Source organism: Colobus angolensis, unplaced genomic scaffold (assembly GCF_000951035.1).
Source record: "Colobus angolensis palliatus isolate OR3802 unplaced genomic scaffold, Cang.pa_1.0 Scaffold9, whole genome shotgun sequence".
NCBI classification, from domain to species: Eukaryota; Metazoa; Chordata; class Mammalia; order Primates; family Cercopithecidae; genus Colobus; species Colobus angolensis.
The window spans coordinates 7,603,036-7,625,647 of record NW_012122931.1 but is presented as its reverse complement, the minus strand read 5'-3'; the positions used below and the strand labels follow the sequence as shown (position 1 = coordinate 7,625,647).

Genomic DNA, 22,612 nt, shown 5'->3' with positions numbered 1-22,612 from the left:
GCACTTATGAGAAGATGCAATTGCTCTTTTCAGTTAGTGACTGCCGCCTTCCCTAGAGCAGCAGCTCCACAGGAGCTGAGCAGCATAGTATCTTGTTCATTCCCAGGGCTTAGCACAATGGCTGGCAAGTAGCGGTTACTCAACAAATGCTTATTGAGTGAAAGCCTGAATGAATGAGTACGTATTTTTCCCATATTATTTTTTCCCATGTAATTTTTTTCCCATATTATTACTTCCAATGGGTTCATGGTATTCCATTGTACAAATGTAACCTAGTTAACTTAACCACTGCCCTATTATGGATATATTGCTTTCCAGTTTTTCACTATGCTGAAATATGTGAAGTAATCTAAATGGCTATTGGGAATATTGTTGACCATGGACGGATTATGCAGGCATTAAAATCCTAATAAGCATTTTTATTAAAATGGGTGAAATGAGTACATTAAGTGAAAAACGCATAATATAAAATTATATATATATCTACAGCATTTTTTTTTTTTTGAGTCAGCATCTCTGTCACCTAGGCTGGAGTACAGTGAGGTGATCTTGGGTTACTGCAACTTTGCCTCTAGCTCAAGCAGTCCCACTACCTCAGCCTCCTGAGTAGCTAGGACTACAGGTGTACACCACCATGACTGGCTAATTTTTGTACTTTTTGTAGAGATGGGGTTTCACCATGTTGTCCAACCTGGTCTTGGACTCCTGGGCTCAAGTGATTTGCCTGCCTTGGCCTCCCAAAGTGCTGGGATTACAAGCATGAGCCACCACACCTGGCCAACATGATCTTAACTATGTAAAAGTGCGTAGAAAAAACTAGTATGAAATAAACTAAAATGTTAATTATACATTTCAAGTTGACATGATTACAGATAATTCTTCTTTTCGATTTTTTTTTTTTTTTTTGAGACAAAGTCTCACTCTGTCATCCATGCTGGAGTACAGTGGTTCGATCTCGGCTCACTGCAACCTCCACCTCCTGGGTGCAAGCTATTCTCGTGCCTCAGCCTCCTGAGTATCTGGGATTACAGGTGCGCACCACCACACCACGTCTGGCTAATTTTTTTGTATTTTTAGTTGAGACAGGGTTTCACCATGTTGGCCAGGCTGGTCTTGAACTCCTGACTTTAGGTGATACTCCCCCGTCAGCCTCCCAAAGTGCTGGGATTACATGCGTGAGCCACTGCACCCGGCCTGATTTTTTTTTTTTTTTCCTAATCTTTTTTATTTTAAGATGGAATCTCGCTCTGTCACCAGGTTGGAGTGCAGTGGCATGATCTTGGCTCATTGCAACCTCTGACTCCCTGGTTCAAGTGACTCTCCTGCCTCAGCCTCCCAAGTAGCTGGGATTACAGGCATGCACCACCAGGCACAGCTAATTTTTGTGTTTTTAGTAGAGATGGGGTTTCACCTGACCTCATGATTCGCCCACCTCAGCCTCCCAAAGTGCTGGGATTACAAGCATGAGCCACCGCACCTAGTCTGATTGTTTTTAAGTACATCAGTAATACATGGGATTTTTTCCTTTCCTTCCTTCCTTCTGTCCTTCCTTCTTTTTTTTTTTTTTTGATAGAGTCTGACTCTGGGTCTGTTGCCCAGGCTGGAGTGCAGTGGTGCAATCTTGGCTCACTGCAACCTTCAGCTCTCAGGTTCGAGCAATTCTCCTGCCTCAGCCTCCTGAGTAGATGGGATTACAGGTGCACACCACCATGCCCAACTAATTTTTGTATTTTTAGTAGAGACGAGGTTTCACCATATTGGTCAAGCTGGTCTCGAACTCCTGACCTCAGGTGATCCACCCACCTCGGCCTCCCAACATGCTGGGGTTACAGGTGTGAGCCACAGTGCCTGGCTGGAATTTTTTCTTTATGCTTTTCTGTGTTTTCTAAGTTTACTGCTGTGGGTGTGGGTGTGTGTATGTGTGTTTACTATGATTCAGTGATTACTGAAGATAGTCAAAAGCAGATTTAGGAACCATTAAGCCCTAGATAATTGTCTAACTGTTTGAAGCATACATGCTGACAACAGCTCTTGTCCTTCAGGTTGCTCTGGGCGTGTATTACTCGTGTTTACAGAGTAGCAAGAGTGGACTTTCCTGTGGAGCCTCCACAGCTGGTCAGGGGTGTGTGTGTGTGTGTGTGTGTGGTGTTCTAGGTAATGGGGCTCATCAAAATGGTGATTTGGGGATGAGAGTGCTCTGGAGATGTGCTCAGGGTTGGGAACACTTCACAACTGCTCCTCACATCTGTTTTTAGAGCTTGAAGAGGGCTCATGCGGCCTGAGGCATTGTCACCGCCTTTTACCCACTTAACTTTAGGTAGTGGTTCTCAAATCCAAGCCCTTTTGGGGGTTCATGAGGTCAAAACTATCTTCATACTAAGAACAAGATGTGGTTTGCCTTTTCATTTTCATTCTCTCACGGGGCACGGCGAAGTTTCCCAGATGTTATACATTTCAGGACATACTGGCTGCAGAAGCAGATAGGAGAATCCAGAAGTAGACAGGAGAATGTCTGTGAGGCCAGACATTAAGAAGGGTTGCAGAAATATAAAACAATGCCAACCGTCTCCCTAAAAATGTTTTATTATGACAAATATATTTATTTTTCATTAAAATGCTATTTATGTTAACATACAAGTTTATTATCATCTTAAATGAATTAATATTGTTAAAAATTTCTCAGTTTAATTTCCAATACGATAATTAAGAGTGTAAAGAAGTTATGAGACCAAAAAGTTTGAAAACCACTGAATTAAGGAGACCGGAAGAGAACTTTCCCAGGCTCAAGCCATTCTTCTGCCTCAGCCTGCCGAGTAGCTAGGATTACAGGCATATGCCACCACGCCTGGCTAATTTTTGTATTTTTAGTAGTGACAGGGTTTCCCCCATGTTGGCCAGGCTGGTCTCGAACTCCTGACCTCAGGTGATCTGCCCACCTCAGCCTCCCGAAGTACTGTCTTGTTCATCACTGAATCCCTAGCACCAATTACAGGTGTGAGCCACCGTACCCAGCTGAGAACTATTTTTATGGTGGGTTGATTATGGCTCAGTAAACCAGTTGGTGAATTGCATGATTCAGAAACACAAAGCCTAAGGTGTGTAGAGGTCTTTGATATTACATTAATTCCCTCTCTCTCTTTCTCTCTTTCTCTTTTTTTAGAGATTATGCACGATGTGATAAAGAAGGTTAAGAAGAAGGGGGAATGGAAGGTGAGTAGAAAGTACAGTTAATGGGCTTAAGGTGAGTTCACATGGAAAAATCAGAAGGGGATGGAGTTGGAGGAAAGTTGTAGGCAGGAATGAGAGCTTTTGCTGTCCAGCGAGTACAGAATGCTCCTGGATTGGAGAAAGGTGAGCTGCTCTGCCTCACATTTCATATGGTCTTGGTTAAGAGGTCTGTGTGTCATAAAGCTTATCTTAAAGACCAGCTTGTCAGGCAGTTAGCAGTGCCTGACTCTTTTGTTCAAAGAGAACATTACCTGGAACCCATTAGATAAAGCAGAAGAAGGTATAATTCTGCTGGCTCTGGGAGAGGAAGAAGAGGCCTTCTTGCCCCTTTGTGGCCATAAAGCATCTCCATGGAGTCCATGCACAGTTTGGGCTCAAAGCCCTCATCTGATCTATCCTCATTGAACTGTAACTACATAAGATAAAAATAGTAAGCTCGTTTATTCATATAACATTAAGAGCAATGCTGGAAACTATAGTGTACTTGAAAGAAGTATTTAAGCCAATCAAACTGAGAGTGGGCTGGGTTCCTGGAGTGGGTGGTACAGGAGTGGCACCTGCTGCCCCCTGTGCATGAAGTCAGCATTTTAAGGACTACTTGGTTGTCTGAGGTTGAGAATTATACTGGCCAGAAGAGTGTGCAGTTTTACTTGATTTTTTTGCATGTTGCTGAAGGATTTATACCAGCCAAGAAAGCCCTTAAGTTTTCCTGCAGTCAAAAGCCCATGCAGTTTCAAGTGCATTGGGCCTAGGAACAACAGAGCTGATTAGTATGGGAGGATTTTGAAGTCTCACCAGGGGCCTTTGTTTTAACCATCACATCTGTCCTCACCACCCACAAGGGGAGGCCGTCCGATGGGATCTCTTTTTTTTTTTTTTTTAGACCGAGTCTCGCTCTGTCGCCCAGGCTGGAGTGCAGTGGTGTGATCTCCACTCACTGCAAGCTCCGCCTCCCAGGTTCATGCCATTCTCCTGCCTCAGCCTCCTCTGTAGCTGGGACTACAGGCGCCCGCCACTGCGCCCGGCTAATTTTTGTATTTTCAGTAGAGATGGGGTTTCACCGTGTTAGCCAGGATGGTCTCGATCTCCTGACCTCGTGATCCGCCCATCTCAGCCTCCTCCCAAAGTGCTGGAATTACAGGCTTGAGCCACCGCGCCCGGCCCGATGGGAACTCTTTAGCATACCTTTCTCTCTTACCCTTCCCATCAGTGACGGGCTTGTAGACATGTGAATTTTAAACCAATCTTGAGGAAGCTGCCTTGTATAATAAAAACTAATTCGCCCTTGTACTGCAGCAGAAAGCTTTCTCATCCACACTATCTGCCCTGATATGTCTTCCTCCTATTGCCTCCTTCTCAGTTTATAGCATTACAAAAAGGGAGGAGAAATAGCCTTGTTTTAACTGCCAGCTTCTTCTCCACTGTGGGCTGAATGAAGATAAGAAAGGTTAGCTGAAGAGTTGCAGGTCTGAAGCTTTTGGGCCAGGACTGGAGCATTCTTGTTCTTCCAGCCTAGACTAAGGTACACTATGTCCCAGCTGACATGTGTGTTAGTGGCACAGTTCTGATGATGCCTTTCATCAAGTCCCCACATGCCAGACCCCATGTGCAGGCGGTAGTGTTCACTCTCCCCTTAAACACAAGTGTATGCCCTGAAAAAGTACTCACTAATATGATTATCTCTGAATGTTGGAGCTGTAGATGATATTTTCCTTTATTTGTTTGTTTGTTTGTTTATTTATTTATTTATTTATTTTTTTGAGACGGAGTCTCGCTCTGTCGCCCAGGCTGGAGTGCAATGGCGTGATCTCGGCTCACTGCAACCTCCGCTTCCTGGGTTCAAACGATTCTCCTGCCTCAGCCTCTCGAGTAGCTGAGATTACAGGTGTGAGCCACCACACCTGGCTAATATTTGTATTTTTTTAGAGACAGGGTTTCACCATCCTGGCCAGGCTGGTCTCGAACTCCTGACCTCAAGTGATCCACCCACCTCGGCCTCCCAAAGTGCTGGGATTACAGGCTTGAGCCACCGCGCCCGGCCCCCTGTTTATTTATTTTTGAGACAGAGTCTTACTGTTGCCCAGGCTGGAGTGCAATGGCGTGATCTCGGCTCACTGCAACCTCCGCTTCCTGGGTTCAAACGATTCTCCTGCCTCAGCCTCTCGAGTAGCTGAGATTACAGGTGTGAGCCACCACACCTGGCTAATATTTGTATTTTTTTAGAGACAGGGTTTCACCATCCTGGCCAGGCTGGTCTCGAACTCCTGACCTCAAGTGATCCACCCACCTCGGCCTCCCAAAATGTTGGGATTACAGACATGAGCCACCATGCCCCACTGATTTTTTTTCCTTTTTTAAATGGGTATTTACTTTATTATGGGAAATAAAAACTTTTTTTTTAAGTTTATAAAATTAGGTCAGTGAGAGGAAACTCTAACTCCTAGAAGGTTAGGTTAGGGTGTGGGAGGTAGAAGTGAGCATGTAGCCCCTTAGGCTTCTGGTCCATAGGAAATATGGCTTCTTCTGTACTCTGCACTTCCGGAGCTCCTTTTGGTGTCTTAACGCGGTAAGCTGAGCGAGAACCACAGCAGATGCCATGCAGCCAATGTGCTGTTCTCTTTCCTTGCAGGTGCTGGTGGTGGATCAGTTAAGCATGAGGATGCTGTCCTCCTGCTGCAAGATGACAGACATCATGACCGAGGGCATAACAAGTGAGCATGCTCTCTGCTTGAGCAGTACTGGAGCCTTCTCTCTATGGCGGGCTTAGCTCTTTCCTATTCGTTATTATCTCCTTTGATTTTAGATTCTTCCAGCAATGGGTGTGCTAAGCCCAGAAGCTCCTGAGAGGCCCAAGGCTATCTTGTTCATTACTGAATCCCTAGCACCAAATCCAGGGCTAGATGCTCATTCAATGTGTGTTAAAGGAATGCCAAAAGAAAGGTTAAATCAAGAAAGAAAAGGCAGCCCACCCAAAAGAAAAAAGTTCCGAGCAGGCACTTAACAAAAGACGAAATCCAAATGGCCAATCAATCTATGAAAATTGTCCACTGTCACTAGTGGTCAGGGAAATGCAATTCAAACCAGAGTGTGAGATGCCAATATAGATTCAAAATATTAGAATATTTAATCTCTGAGAGTGCCAAGTGACGGTGGGGAGGTAGAAAAATGGAAACTCCTATGTGATGGAATGTCTGCCCCTTTGAAAAGCACTTGGCAGTGTCTAGTAAAGTTGAAGGTATGCATGTCCCGTGAGCCAGCAAGTCTGTGGTCAGGTGTGTGTCCTAGACAACCTCAAGTATGTGGCCTAGGATACATGTGCAGGAATACATGTGCAGTGTTGCTCATAGGTGCCCCAAGTGGAAAACAACCAAAACATACATCAAGTGTAGAATGGTTAAGTCAGTTGTGGTGCAATTACACAGCAGAACACTCTACAGGGATGAAAATGGGTGAGCCCTGAGCGCTCACAGTAACATGAATGCATCTGATAAACACAACGGTGAGCAAAGACAGCAAGACACGCAAGACCACTGATAGTGAGCCTTCATTCCACAGAGTTCAGACCGCAGAGCTCAGCTGTGTTGTTTTAAAATGCAGATGTAGGGGGTAAAACCTCAAGAGAAGAGCTCACCATTCAAAGGAGGATAATGATTCTGTTTGCAGGGAAGAGAGGCAATGGTGTTAACAGAGGGGAATGTGAGCTGGAGCCAGGGTACTTATGTGGTGCTGATTGGGTTGGGTTTTTTTCTTAACTGGGGTGGTGCTTATTTAGACATTTGCCTTATAGTTATTTGTATGTTTGTGTTTTATTCATGCTTTGGAATGTGTGCTATAACTTTTGGTAAATAACAAGGAGTACGATTGCTGGATCACATGATGAGTGTGTTTAGATTTGTAAGATACTGCCAAACCAGTTTTCAAAGTGGCTGACCATTTTGCATTCCCAGCAGTAGTGAATGAGAGTTCCTGTTGCTCCACATCCTTACCAGCATTTGGAGTTGTCAGTGTTCTGGATTTTGAGCATTCTACTAGCTGTGTAGTGGTATGGTATCGTTGTTTTAATTTGCATTTCCTTGATGACCTAGGATATGGAGCATCTTTTCACATGCTTATTTGCCATCTGTAGATTGCTTTTTGGTGCAGTGTCTGTAAGGTCTTTGGCCCATTTTTTAATTGGGTTATTTGTTTTCTTATTGTTGAATTTTAAAGGATCTTCGTATATTTTGGATAACAGTTCTTTATCAGATGTGTCTTTTGGAAATATTTGCCCTCAGTCTGTGACTTGTCTTTTCATTCTCTTGATGGCATCTTTCACAGAGCAGTAATTTTTAATTTTAATGAAGTCCAGCTTATCAATTCTTTTTTTCATGGATTGTCACTTTGGTGTCATATCTAAAAAGTCATTGCAAAATCCAAGGCTGCCTAGCTTTTCTTTTATGTAATCCTCTAGGAGTTTTATAATTTTGCATTTTACATTTAGGTCTGTGATCCATTTTGAGTCAACATTTCTAAAGGGTATAAGACATGTGTCTGTATTCATTTTGGTTGCACGTGGATGTGATTCCTTCATTTTTAAAAAACAGATCCAGTTTATCTATCAGCAGAAGCATAGTCCTGGTAATGGCATACACAGTTTTTTGTTTTGTTTTGTTTTGTTTTTTTGAGACCTAGTCTTGCTGTCTCCCAGGCTGGAGGGCAGTGGCACAGTCTTATCTCAACACAACCTCTGCCTCCTGGGTTCAAGCGATTATCCTGCCTCAGCCTCCCAAGTAGCTGGGATTATAGGCACCTGCCACTGTGCCCAGCTAATTTTTGTATTTTTAGTAGAGACAGGGTTTTACCATTTTGGCAGGCTTGTCTCAAACTCCTGACCTTAGGTGATCCACCTGCTTTGGCCTCCCAAAGTGGTGGGATTATAGGTGTGAGCCACCGCACCTGGCACACATACACAATTTTTGATGTGACTTTTATGTCATTTAGTGATCTAAGTCAGTGTGTTTTTTGTTTGTTTTTGAGACAGAATCTCGCTCTGTTGCCCAGGATGGAGTATAGTGGTGCAATCTTGGCTCACTGCAGACTCCGCCTCTGGAATCAGGCAATTCTCATGCCTCAGCCTCCTGAGTAGCTGGGATTACAAGCAGGCACCAGCACACCCGGCTATATATATATATATATATTTTTTTTAGTAGAGACAGGGTTTCACCATGTTGGCCAAGCTGGTCTTCAACTCCTGGCCTCAAGTTTTCTGCTCACGTTGGCCTCCCAAAGTGCTGGGATTATGGGTGTGAGCCACCACGCCCGGCCCCAAGTCAGTTTTAAGACTAGGCTTGCCCCTATTTTGAGCTTACAATGTTATTTTCTTTTTTTTTTTTTTTTTTTTTGTTGAGACGGAGTCTCGCTCTGTCGCCCAGGCTGGAGTGCAGTGGCCGGATCTCAGCTCACTGCAAGCTCCGCCTCCCAGGTTTACGCCATTCTCCTGCCTCAGCCTCCCGAGTAGCTGGGACTACAGGTGCCCGCCACCTCGCCCGGCTAGTTTTTTTTTTGTATTTTTAGTAGAGACGGGGTTTCACCGTGTTAGCCAGGATGGTCTCGATCTCCTGACCTCCTAATCCGCCCGTCTCGGCCTCCCAAAGTGCTGGGATTACAGGCTTGAGCCACCGCGCCCGGCCACGATGTTATTTTCTTCAATGAATTTTTGAAACTATTTTTTTCATCTATCAAAGCAAAAACAAACAAAACAACCCACAAAAGTAAAGGGGAAAAACACCAAATGGAGCTAACAAGGATCTAAGAAAAGAACAGTAACCCCCTGTCCTCCCGTCTCCCATCCTTGGGGTCCATTACCCCAGAGGCAGCCGTCTCGCTCTTCATTCTGGTCATCTTTTTGATTTTTCTACATAAATGCTTGTTCTATTATCTCTTGAATCATTAATTGACTTCCTGTAGGAGATGGGGATTCAGAGCGCTCCACTATACACAGACTCTCTCCTACCTCTAAAAGTGGTTTTTAAAAAATGTCCTGCGGCCAGGCACGGTGGCTCAAGCCTGTAATCCCAGCACTTTGGGAGGCTAAGACAGGCGGATCACGAGGTCAGGAGATTGAGACCATCCTGGCTAACACGGTGAAACCCCGTCTCTACTAAGAAATACAAAAAACTAGCCGGGCGAGGTGGTGGGCGCCTGTAGTCCCAGCTACTCGGGAGGCTGAGGCAAGAAAATGGAGTGAACCCAGGAGGCGGAGCTTGTAGTGAGCTGAGATCTGGCCACTGCACTTTGGGAGGTGGAGGCAGGCGGCTCACAAGGTCAGGAATTTGAGACCAGCCTGTCCAACATAGTGAAACCCCATCTCTACTAAAAATACAAAAATTAGCCAAGCGTGGTGGCATGTGCCTGTAGTCCCAGCTACTCAGGAAGCTGAGGCCGGAGAATCGCTTGAACCTGGGAGGTAGAGGTTGCAGTGAGCTGAGATCGTGCCCCTGCACTCCAGCCTGGATGACAGAGCAAGACTATCTCAAAAAGAAAAAAAGAAAAAAGTGTTCTTACTTAGCAAAATTTAAAAGTTAGCAACCCTATGTTGAAGCTCTGAAATATTTTGGGGGCAAGTATTAGTGGCCTAGTAAATTAAAAAATCTGTAACCACTGGTAAAGTAGATGTTTGGGGATTTTGGTATTAATTTGAACATTATTTGGGGTGAAAGTCTTTATAAATGTTCCAAGTCTATAAATGTTACAGTCCTTTAAAGTGATGCTTTTATCTACTTAAATCATCTGCACAGGAAGAATGGCACCTGTATAATTGCCTTGCTCCCTCCATGCCAGAAGACAGTAGATAACACATTTTAAGCATTACCAGGTGATTGGTAAGATTCTCCCAAATGCTGTTCTTTCCAGGTGAAGTCACTGACATAACTGTAGAGGAAACAAGCAAACCAAAGCTCATGGTTTGTTTTAACCAAATAGAATGTTTAATCTTTGCGCTATTGAAGGAAGCAATATTGTATAGAGGGTGTGGTTGGTATGCCTTCATTTGATATGCAGAGGAGAGCAATGAAACTATCCAGCTGTTGATAAATAAACCCAACATGGAAATTCTAAAGGAATTGGGATTATCTAGGGCAGATGAGACCAAGCGGAAGAAGAGGCAGAGGATCCATTCTTGACAGAATTAGATAGCATTTTCCATTTTCTCTCAGAACAGATCAATGAATTTACTTAAACTGAAATGGGAAGTGAGAAATATCTAGTGTGATAAGATTTCAGATTTTCCTTTGTTGTTATTTTTGTTTTTGAGATGGAGTCTCACTCTGTCACTCAGGCTGGAGTGCAGTGGTACGATCTTGGCTCACTGCAACCTCCACCTCCTATGTTCAAGCAATTCTCCCACCTCAGCCTCCTGAGTGACTGGAATTATAGGCACATTCCAACATGCCTGGCTAATTTTTGTAGTTTTTTAGTGGAGATGAGGTTTCACCATGTTGGCCAGGCTGGTCTTGAACTCCAGACCTCAAGTGATGTGCCCCCCTCAGCCTCCCAGAGTGCTGGGATTACAGGCATGAGCCACCATACCCAGCCTGGATTTCAGATTCTAACATCTTGGGCATGTTGAGACTATGGAATTCACTCCCAAGGAACGTGGTAACCTTAAGGAATGGGTGAATGATTGTTTCCCCCCCCACCTGTAGATATTTATCTGCAACAGTCTGAAGGTAGCCTGTCTATATTGCTTCTGGTTTTATGGTCACCCATCATGTTTTCTTATTCACTGTGGGTTGTTTTGTTGTCTAGTTGTGGAAGATATCAACAAGCGCAGAGAGCCACTCCCCAGCCTGGAGGCTGTGTATCTCATCACTCCATCCGAGAAGGTAAACCTTCCACCAGAGGAGGACTCTGGCTAAGGTTAGATGAACTGGTTTGGGATTTATGTGTCACAGACTGTCTGACATTTCTAGGTTAAGCACGCATTTAACACACTGCTCTGTTTAAGCATGCAATCCAAAATGGGGTGGGGCGGAGGGTGGTGTTTATGCAATGAGAAGTGATATATTAAACGTTCTTAAACACAGCAGCTGTGCAGAAAACCAGAGCCTGTGTTCCATGGCCCTGCATCATTCTAGTTTTCCCTCTTGCACTCCCTCTTCAGGTAGGACCCACTCTGTCTCATTAGCAGTCCACCTCCAGACTTTGGTATTTTATGCTTTCATTTTATTTTATCAATGTCCAGTTACTGTTCAGATTTACCTGTCTTATAATTTTGGAGGTTACTTCAAATCACCTTCCAAACAAGGTCCAACTCCTTGCTTTTGGGTAATAGTTGTCTTAGGCAGGTTTTGTTTTGTTTTGTCATTTTTGTTTTGTTTTTTGAGACGGAGTCTAACTCTGTTGCCCAGGCTGGAGTGCAGTGGCACAATCTCAGCTCACTGCAACCTCCGCCTCCCAGGTTCAAGATTCTCCTGCCTGACCCTGCTGAGTAGCTGGGATTACAGGCACCCCCCTGCCACACCCAGCTAATTTTTGTATTTTTATTAGAAATGGGGTTTCACCATGTTGGCCAGGCTGGTCTCAAACTCCTGACCTCAAGTGATCCACCTGTCTCAGTCTCCCAAAGTGCTGGGATTACAAGCGTGAGCCACCATGCTCAGCCTTTTTTTTTGAGCCAGGTCTCATCCATCACCCAGGCTGGAGTGCAGTGGTGTGGTCATAGCTCACTACAGCCCCGACCTCTGGGGCTTAAGTGATCCTCCCACCTCAGCCTCCCAAATAGCTGGGACTGCAGGCACACGCCACCATGCCCAGCTAATTTTTGGTAGAGATGGGGGTCTTGCCATGTTGCCCAGGCTAGTGGCAAACTCCTGAGCTCAAGCAATCCACCTGCCTTGGCCTCCCAAAGTGTTGGGATTACAGGCGTGAGCCACCATGCCAGCCTTAGGTGCCTTAGGCTATATAAATTTCCTCCAATTTTCACACTTTCTTTCCACTTTGAAAACTGGCCTACATATGAGTTTCTACAGATACAAGTAAATTGCCAAAAGGTCATCAATGTGAATCTCCTGGAAGGTTTCTGCCCAATTTCCTTTTTTTGTGGGTGTCTTCCTAACAACTAATTACATGGCTCCAGAGAACTGATACTGTCATTCCAGAATGAGCTAAGAAGGCCTTTGTTCATCTAAACTCTGAAATAATACTAATTTTAAGTCCTCAGGATTTGGTTGTGGCCAAACATGAGTGTTAGAATTATGCATCAAAAATCCCCTGATTTTGTGCAAGTGTCTTGAAGCCATTGGATTTAACTCAGTTCAGATACAGGTCCCATTTGGCTCTAGAATTGGATTCAGGTCCCTCTTTTTTCCCCCTGTCCACAGTCCGTCCACTCTCTCATCAGTGACTTTAAGGACCCGCCGACTGCTAAATACCGGGCCGCACATGTCTTCTTCACTGACTGTGAGTACAACCGAGGGCTGTCCCCAGTCCCATCAGGCAGGTTAGCATTTCTGCACAGCTGGGCTGAGCCAAAACTAAGGCAGGTCAAGAGGGAAGAAATGGGTTGTTACCATGCTTGTCCCAATCTGCTAGTTTCTCTTCAGAAGATAAATTGCATAAGAGACAAAAATAAGTGCACCAAATACAAACCCACTAGATCATGCAGTCCTTCCTGCTGAAAAATAGCACACAAGCACTTCTTCTCAGGACTGACAGGCTTGGTGCTGAGAATGACCTTCCTGAGGCTTGGCATTTCATTATGTAGACTTCCAGTCAGCACTGTATGCTGTAGTATGTTTCCATCAATTTTTCAACTACAAAGATATTCCAATCCAGTAGTCTTTGAATTAAATAGAACCTGCGTCATTACCATGGAATTAGTTTTCTTATGTTGTGGGGATTTTATGCTCAGATTCTGGCGGAGAAGCAGAGGGAGATGAATTGACCTGGATAGCTACAGAGTATAAAACAGTAAGAATTCACCCAGAGATCTTCTCTCTAGGGATAAACTCCCACGGCACTCACCTCTGAGAAAATGGAAAGGATGTAGCAGAAGAATGATTTTGGCCAGGTGTGGTGGCTCACACCTGTAATCCCAGCACTTTGGGAGGCTGAGGTGGGTGGATCACCTGAGGTCAGGAGTTCAAGATCAGCCTGGCCAACATGGTGAAACTCTGTCTCTACAAAAATATAAAAATTAGCTGGACATGATGGCAGGTGCCTATAATCCCAACTACTCAGGAGGCTGAGGTGGGAGAATTGCTTGAACCCGGGAGTTAGAGGTTGCAGTGAGCAAGATCATGCCATTGCACTGCAGCCTGGGTGACAGAGTGAGACTCCATCTCAAAAAAAAAAAAATCCTGATAAAATGAAGAGCCCACTATACATGTGCAGCTATTAAATGAACCAGCAAATGGACAGGAAAGCCAACTGTCTTTTGTCATGCTTGCAGCTTGTCCAGATGCCCTGTTTAATGAACTGGTAAAATCTCGAGCAGCCAAAGTCATCAAAACTCTGACGGAAATCAATATTGCATTTCTCCCATATGAATCCCAGGTGAGCCTGAGTAGGGGGTGTGAAGGACATCTGCATCTTCTCCTGTTCTGAGAGGGTGGGGTGGGACCTACTAAAGAGTGGGGGAGGGAAGGTACCATGCAGTGAATTGCCAAATAACAGGTTATAAGTGAATGTTTACTGAATGGAAATAGTATTCCATAGGGCCTGCCCCCTGCCCTCATCTTACTCTCCAGTTGTTTCTGACTTTGCATCAGCCTTGTGCCTTTCTTTGTGTGCATTTCATCCTTGCTCTCAGTGCTCACTCTTGTCGGCTGACTCCTTGAATAACCACAGAATAGCCAATCAGAAACGAGCTTGGAAGGAGAGCGAGGGAGGGGAGCAGAAGCATCCCATCTGTTGTGAAGGAGACTGTTTTTTAGGTAGAGATAACCTCAGCTTGTCATGTGCTGAAAGAGCAGATGGCAGCCTTCGTCATTAGCCGTTAACACTTCAAGTGCCAAATGCCAGGCCCATAAAGTGCTCCCTTGGAAACAAACAAAATTATTAAACAAATAAAGGTGAAGCTGATTGTGAGAGAACAGACACAACTTGTCTTGGTATTTTAAGAGTTGTTAAAATGTCTTTTCTTACCAAACAAGGAAACAGAAACCACAGGACTTTGATGCATTTTATGGAGCTAAAAGATGATTGTGGCATATTGGATCTTTACAGATCAGCTTCGAGACACCAGAGAGTGACCTATTCTCAGAGAAAGAGAGATGCATAAGATGTAGTGTGAACATTTAAAAACAGGCTTCCTTCTCACTTGGCCTAAAGCCTGTCACCTGCTTGGGGAAAGGAATTTTTTTTTTCTTCTGTATGTTCCGTCCCTACGTGGACAGAACAAAATCCAGCTTTAGCATATTCAACAATATTATATTTCAGAAATTTTGAGAAAGTAATAAACTCTTTTGATATACCATTTTTTTAAGGTTAAAGTAGTTTATATAAATGAGAATTTAAGAGAATACTGATAACTGGAAGACTCAGTCATTTAAGAGAGAATCTTCAACTTCTAGCACACTCCAAAAAAAAAGTAGTGGAAAAAGAAAAGACAAATATGGCCGGGCATGGTGGCTCAAGCCTGTAATCCCAGCACTTTGGGAGGCTGAGATGGGTGGATCATGAGGTCAGGAGATCGAGACCATCCTGTCTAACACGGTGAAACTCCATCTCTACTAAAAATACAAAAAAATTAGCCAGGTGGCCGGGCGTGGTGGCTCAAGCCTGTAATCCCAGCACTTTGGGAGGCCGAGACGGGCGGATCACGAGGTCAGGAGATCGAGACCATCCTGGCTAACACGGTGAAACCCCGTCTCTACTAAAAAATACAGAAAAACTAGCCGGGCGAGGTGGCGGGCACCTGTAGTCCCAGCTACTCGGGAGGCTGAGGCAGGAGAATGGCGTAAACCCGGGAGGCAGAGCTTGCAGTGAGCTGAGATCTGGCCACTGCACTCCAGCCTGGGCGACAGAGCGAGACTCCATCTCAAAAAAAAAAAAAAAATTAGCTGGGCGTGGTGGCGGATGCCTGTAGTCCCGGCTACTTGGGAGGCTGAGGCAGGAGAATGGTGTGAACCTGGGAAGCAGAGCTTGCAGTGAGCTGAGACCATGCCACTGCACTCTAGCCTGGGCAACAGAGTGAGACTCCATCTCAAAAAAAAAAAAAAAGAAAGAAAGAAAAGACAAATACTTAGAACATACTACTGAAAATAAGGTATTATTAAATCCGTAAATAGCTCCTTTATTTGCCCGCAGTCACACACAGTATCTGGCTTGTCTCTTATTTATTGAAACTAAGTTTACAATTTCCAGTGTAGTCTCACACTAACCCCTTCTGCTGTCCTCCTGGCCTTGTCACTGTTCTCCAGGCACCCGAGACACACACCTGCCCGAGGTCCTTGGCACTACCTGTTCCCTGCATGTGGAAGTCCCCTGTTGGTGATAAACATCCCACCTTCAAGCCCTTGCTCAGACGTCACCTTCTCAGCGAGTCCTGGTGTCCTCCCTGTCCAGCCCTCCTAGACATCCTCCCCTGCTCTGATATTTTCTCATATACTTGCCAGTTTCTCAGGACCACGCAATTCGCTTTTCATTATGTTTATTGCCTGCTTTCTCCTACTAGATTGCAAACTCCTTGAGGACAGGGGTGTTTTGGTCACTAATAGTTCTCAAGTGTTTAGCACATGGGCACGTGGTAAGCACCCAGCACATATTTGTGGAAGAAACAGGAACATATTCTATAGACTCACTGCCAGGGTCGGAGAATACTCCGATAGTTCGCAATATGTATTAATACTTTTTCTGCTCCCCAGGTCTATTCCTTGGACTCTGCTGACTCTTTCCAAAGCTTCTACAGTCCCCACAAGGCTCAGATGAAGAATCCTATACTGGAGCGCCTGGCAGAGCAGATCGCGACCCTGTGTGCCACCCTGAAGGAGTACCCGGCTGTGCGGTATCGGGGGTAAGGCAGTGCACCTTTCTGCCAGAGTGGCATCCTGTGTGTCCCCCAAGTGAGGAGCTGGCCTGGACTCCTCCTCTGGCCTTAAGGTTCCTCTGACAGTTGTCTCAAGAAGATCAGGATTTGAGCATCTCTCACTTAAAATTATTCTTCCAATGGTTTTGTTATCTTCTAAATGTTATAGCAAAATATAATAATACATGCAGAAAAAAGCACAAATCAACTATTGAATAACGAAAATGTGAACCTCTATGTAATTGCAACTCAGGCTGCCTATCGTTTTTCATGTCTTTCTAATCTTTAAAGACAAATACTATCTTTACTAAAGATGTTTCAGAGTAAGACAAAACACAAAGAGTAATTCTCCGAAGGACATGTTCCTCAGAATTTATAAAGCCGCGCATTCCTCACTTGCTTGCTGTGTGCTGAGTGCTGGGGGCACCTGAAGCTGAAGACCCGGCCCATGATCAGGGAGGATGGGCGGGATTGCCTTCCAGTGTGTGTGTGCATGAGAGATGCACCCCTGCAGGCTCGGCCCTGCGAGACAGGACAGGCCAAGTGCTGGGGGCAACCACAGTAGGGAGAGGGCCCTTTGAGCCAAGGGTGAAGCCTGTCTGCAGACCACAGGTGACAATAGGCTCATGAGGAGAGTGGGGCCAGCATTTTGTGTGTACAGTTGGCTCTTGCATTTGGTATAAACAAAAACTTGGAGTTGGGAAAATGTGGGGCACATTTGGGGAAGACGGGTAGCCTAGCACAGTGTATGTGTAGGGCAGTGGCATGGGATGAAGCCAATTCTGGAGGTCTCGGATGTCAGGTTTGGGATTATGTCCTTCAGTGGTTATCACTGGAAACCTATGGGGGATTTGGACTTGGGGGTGACCACAGCACTCTGGGAAAGTGAAGGCTGGAATATGAGTAGGAGTCAGGGCAAGGAAAAACCAGAAGGGGTGGCTAAACAGGAGGCCACTGCAGAAGGAACAAAGGGCCTGGTCTTGGAGTGATGGGAATGGGGTGGACAGGTAAGGACAGAATCTGAGAGGGTGCAGAGGTAGACTCGTAACTGCCAGCAGGTTGGGAGTAGGGCAGGAAGGGCTTAGGCTACCAAGGCATTGTGCTGAGTTAACCAAGAGCTTGGTGTTGCCACAGATCATGGGTTCACCCATCCTGTGACCTCATCGTCTGCTGGAAGTTGTGGCCATAGAAAAACACCTCCTGGTTGCTTTCCCAGTGCCTGGCTTCCCTCCACTGTTGGTACTCATGACAAAGCCGGCTGGCAGTTAAGAAATGGGACCTAGATGGCGTCTCCTGACTGACCAGCAGGAGCTCAGGCAGGTAGCGGGGCTGCTGCAGTGCTGACGCTGGCCAGGAGGCAGGCAGCCACCGGCCCAGCATCAGGTCAGGTGGGGGCCATGGAGTGCCGTCAGACCCAACCATGGGGAAAGGTTCAAAGGTTCTCACATTGTTCTGGCCATGCCAGCTGAAATGTCACTCTCCAACAAACAAAACAATACAAGACACAAGAGAATGTGAACTGAGGGAAGTGAGAATCATGGGAGTCAGGCTGGGGGCCTGATCATGGCAAAAGGTTGACTGACTGGTCAGGGCCCCCAGTGGAAGTGCAGTGGTTTATCTGAAGCTGCTTGGAAAGATGTACGTTTCCACTTAGATCATTCTGGAGAAAAAGCAATAAGAAAATCACTTATTTATGGTCCAGGCACTGAGCTAAGTGTTTTATTTTGCTTTTCCTTTCTAATTATACTCTCATTGTAAAAACACCAATACAGACGATGCTCACATCTTCCTTAACCCCCTGCACTGCTTGGCTTCCTTTCCCGGGGGCAGCTAGCACCATCATGGTGCTGGGTGGTTCATGCTCTGTCACTCCTCCTTTGTCAGGGAATACAAGGACAATGCCCTGCTGGCTCAGCTAATCCAGGACAAGCTTGATGCCTATAAAGCTGATGACCCAACAATGGGGGAGGTAAGTCTGGCTTGGACCACATTGTTTTCTTACCAAGGACCGCAGTGTTTGTGTGACAGTCCCAGAGACAGCTTGGTTCTGTTGCCACAGAGTGTATGTCAGTGCTGCTTTTCCTGGGGACTGGCCTCCAGCGAAATGCCTGAAGCCCCTGGGGCAGGGCGATCTACTTGTGTTCAGCGTGGCCAGGGTGACCAACTTGTTCTGTTTGCCAGGGCTTTCCTGGTTGCAGCTCTGAATGGCCTATGTCCTGGAAAACCCACAGAAGCACAATAGCAAACCAGAGAATCAACACTGACACGCTCTTCAGAACTCATTCAGCATTCACTAGTTTGTTTTTTTTTTTTTTTTTGAGACGGAGTCTCGCTCTGTCTCCCGGGCTAGAGTGCAGTGGCCGGATCTCAGCTCACTGCAAGCTCCACCTCCCGGGTTCCCGCCATTCTCCTGCCTCAGCCTCCCGAGTAGCTGGGACTACAGGCGCCCGCCACCTCGCCCGGCTAGTTTTTGTATTTTTTTTAGTAGAGACGGGGTTTCACCATGTTAGCCAGGATGGTCTCGATCTCCTGACCTCGTGATCCGCCCGTCTCAGCCTCCCAAAGTGCTGGGATTACAGGCTTGAGCCACGGCGCCCGGCCTCATTCACTAGTTTTTACACATGCTCTGTGTACAGTCCTGTGCAGTTTTACACATGGATAGGTTCATGTAACCATCTTACAATCAAGATACAGAGGTGTTTCCTCACCACCTTGATTTTAAAACTGAAAGTCCCAGGTCCTGGGAACCCGCTCAGTCCCAGGCACACTGGAGGGTGGTTGCCCCATTTGTAATTGAACTTGAGCAGCACGCTCCTACAGAAACTCACTTCGGCTCCTAGCATTTCATATCTGCCTCTAAGTGCACTTGCTATGAAATGGAAACACTGGAGTCTTTTAGGGTATTTTTGGTGATCTTGTCCAGTGGTAGACTTCTGTGCTGCGTTAATAGCTTTGCACCTCAGAGTTCGCTTCCTGCTGCCCTCCTTTGCAAGAGGGGTTCGCTAGGTGGAGAAGCCTGAGTTGGCTGAGTGGCTTGTGAAGCATCTCCCTGTTTTCCCCCAGGGCCCAGATAAGGCACGCTCCCAGCTTCTGATCCTGGATCGAGGCTTTGACCCCAGCTCCCCTGTGCTCCACGAATTGACTTTTCAGGCTATGAGTTATGATCTGCTGCCTATCGAAAATGATGTATACAAGTAAGTATAGTGTTACAGACCCCAGAGTGCATGCGGCTCTGCACATGAACCAAAAATACGTCTAGAAAAAGAATGGGTTTTTTTGTTTGTTTTGAGATGGAGTCTCACTCTGTCACCCAGGCGGGAGTGCAGTGGTGTGATCTCAGCTCACTGCAACCTCTGCCTCCTGGGTTCAAGCAGCTCTCCTGCCTCAGCCTCCCAAGTAGCTGGGGTTACAGGTGTGTGTCACCATGCCCAGCTAATTTTTTGTATTTTTTTTTAGTAGGGATGGGATTTCACTGTGCTGGTCAGGCTGATCTCGAACTCCTGACCTCGTGATCAGCCTGCCTCAGCCTCCCAAAGTGCTGAGATTACAGGCATGAGCTACCACACCTGGCAGAAAAAGAGCGTTTTTTGTTTTGCTTTTTTTTTTAAGACAAAGTCTTGCCCTGTCACCCAGGCTGGAGTATATTGGCACGATCTCAGCTTACTGCAACCTGTGCCTCCCAGGTTCAAGCAACCTGCGCCACCACGTCCGGCTAATTTTTTGTATCTTTAGTAGAGATGGGGTTTCACCATGTTGGCCAGCCTGGTCTCGAACTCCTGACTTCATGATATGCCTGCCTCAGCCTCACAAAGTGCTGGGATTACAGGTGTGAACCACCGTGCCCAGCAAAAGAGTGTTTTTAACCCTAGGAAAAATGGTTCATTGATACAAACTTGCAAATTAGCCTGTAAGTTCTTCTGTGAGTTCTACAAATCCACATGGCATTTCTAGGCAGGAACTCATGACCTGTCCTCTTTTTGGGGAGGACAAGCACTTTAGGTCTTTGTTGCCCAGCTCACGTCACCTCAGGTCATAGCCTACTTGGATATGTTAATATGTTGATTTTGTGTTTATGTGTGTATCTCATTCAGAGTTGAAATTTTTATTTTCTGTTTTATTGGTTCTGCCTCTCTGGAGGCAGAGTTGAAACTTCTTGTTTATAGATCCTGAAATATGATGATGATGAAATATATCAACAGAAGTTTCGTACTGAACTTTCTTTACAGAGAAGCTGTTTTCTTCATTTATAAAAAACATTTTTCTTGGTAACAATCATCAGAAATTTAGTTTCTAAAAACCAGTTTTTCCTTTTGTGGAACCACACTGCATGAGAAACACACTGTATGAGAACAGACATTGTTCTCATGGCGTTTAATAGCATCCATCATAAAGATAGTGGTTTCAAAATGAAGATTCCAAAAATATGAGTGAATCTCGGTTCTCCCTGTTGGTAGCTATAATTTGTGCTTCCTCCAGCTGTTCGCGATTTCCCATGTGATGGGTGCCGAGGGCCCATTGCAGGCAGCTGCTGGAAGCTATTTAAGCACCACACATTGAGGATGACATCCCAGTGCCTTTCCAGAGGGACAGATATGATCTTTACCTTTCCCCTGTAAATAACTAAACTCATGTATGACCTGACTTCATGCCCTGGACAGGCAGCTCAGGTGGGGCTTGTATCAGCTGACCCAGAAGATTTTAAGACAGAGTTTCAAGTTGGTTGACTTTGAATAGAGCTTTGAGTCTCTCCTACCCAAGGAATTGCAGCCCGGGTCAATGCTGCCACAGCAGGCCTGATTGACACGTCCAATGTTCGGGACTTGCTGTGACGGCACTTGTGAACATCTGACAGCTGAGGGTGGTGAGCTGCTGCTGCTGCTGTAAGCTGAAGAGGGTTGGATGACTGTTGTGGAGACAGTGCGCTCCAGCTGAGTCCCGTCTCCATTCTAGGTACGAGACAAGCGGCATCGGGGAGGCACGGGTGAAGGAGGTGCTCCTGGACGAGGACGACGACCTATGGATAGCACTGCGCCACAAGCACATCGCAGAGGTGTCCCAGTAAGAGCCCCCTACCCCCTTCTCCAGCGAGGCGCCTCTCCCCAGCTGCTGTTGATGATGTGCTCACTCTGGGCACCTCGTGGGGGCTCATCCTTGTGTGAATTCGTTTCCTTGGCAGAGTCACCAACATGCTAACCCATAATGATAAATCCCTTCTGTTCTCTGAGCTTGAGCTTCTCTGACTTCGTGAAGTTAGAAAATCAATTTTGTATTAGGGCTGCTTTTAGGATTCTTGGAAAACATATGTAGCTCTCTCAGAAAAATGCATTACAAACATTAAAAATTTAAAGCTAGTTCATTCTGTTGAAAGACCCAAACACCACAGTATACAATTGGACTTTCTTTTTTATAGCTGCTATATTCAACCTTCCCTGTTTTACCTACAGTTCCTAAGCAATAGCTGATGTCTCCTTACTAAACTGTATCCAGCTCTGAAAATGTTTCAGAATGTTTCTAATATTCAAACATTGTTGTAAGACCTTTAAACTGTAGATAATGATTCTGCTTTTTCAGAAAGACACATTCTGCTACCCTGAGTTAGTGATATATTCAGGAAATTTCGAAGGAAAGGTGAGAAAATAATACAGCCTTGGATAGTTCTGTTGTTTAGAGAAGAGGTCTCTAAACTTTTTTGATCACTCAGCTTAAAAAGATATTAACCCATGGCCTGGCATGGTGGCTCACACCTGTAATCCCAGCACTTTGGGAGGCCGAGGCAGGTGGATCACCTGAGGTCAGGAGTTCGAGACCAGCCTGGCCAACATGGTGAAACCCTATCTCTACTAAAAATACAAAAATTAGCTGAGCGTGGTGGCGTGTGCCTATAGTCCCAGCTACTTGGGAGGCTGAGGCAGGAGAATCACTTGAACCTGGGACACGGAGGTTGCAATGAGCCAAGATTCCGCCATTGCATCCCAGCCTGGACGACAGAGCAAAACTCCGACTCAAAAAATAAAAAAGATATTAATCCACATTTCAGTAAATTTAATGTATTTATGAATTTAAAATATGCTTTTATTGTACTAAAGTGTGTATTTACAACATATATATATGTTTGTATATTTTTCAAACATGAATTATGTTTCACTATTTATATTCCAACATAAATTTGAAAAGAATGAGGTAAAATAAACACAGATATTCTAATATTTTCTTCTCTTTTCTCCTTAAATAATCTGGAGATCACTGGTTTCAAATATTAATTAGAAAAGCTACGTGTCTCTCTTCTCTCTTAGAAAATAACTTCTTTTCTTCCTTTTTTTTTTTTTTTTGAGACCGAGCCTTGGCGGGAGTGCAGTGGTGTGATCTCAGCTCACTGCA

At 45.3% G+C, this 22,612-nt stretch overlaps 1 protein-coding gene across 1 annotated transcript in view; it reads left to right on the top strand.

Moving 5' to 3' along the window:
• The window catches only part of STXBP1 (syntaxin binding protein 1), an 86,734-nt gene that overhangs the window by 40,506 nt on the left and 23,616 nt on the right, over positions 1 to 22,612 (top strand). Inside the window, exons 2-10 of the mRNA XM_011931343.1 lie at positions 3,161 to 3,210; positions 5,858 to 5,939; positions 11,014 to 11,090; positions 12,588 to 12,666; positions 13,658 to 13,761; positions 16,074 to 16,222; positions 18,119 to 18,203; positions 19,298 to 19,428; positions 21,185 to 21,292. Coding sequence (XP_011786733.1) covers positions 3,166 to 3,210; positions 5,858 to 5,939; positions 11,014 to 11,090; positions 12,588 to 12,666; positions 13,658 to 13,761; positions 16,074 to 16,222; positions 18,119 to 18,203; positions 19,298 to 19,428; positions 21,185 to 21,292 — 860 coding nt within the window. The 5' untranslated portion in view covers positions 3,161 to 3,165. The remainder of the gene's footprint in view (positions 1 to 3,160; positions 3,211 to 5,857; positions 5,940 to 11,013; positions 11,091 to 12,587; positions 12,667 to 13,657; positions 13,762 to 16,073; positions 16,223 to 18,118; positions 18,204 to 19,297; positions 19,429 to 21,184; positions 21,293 to 22,612) is intronic.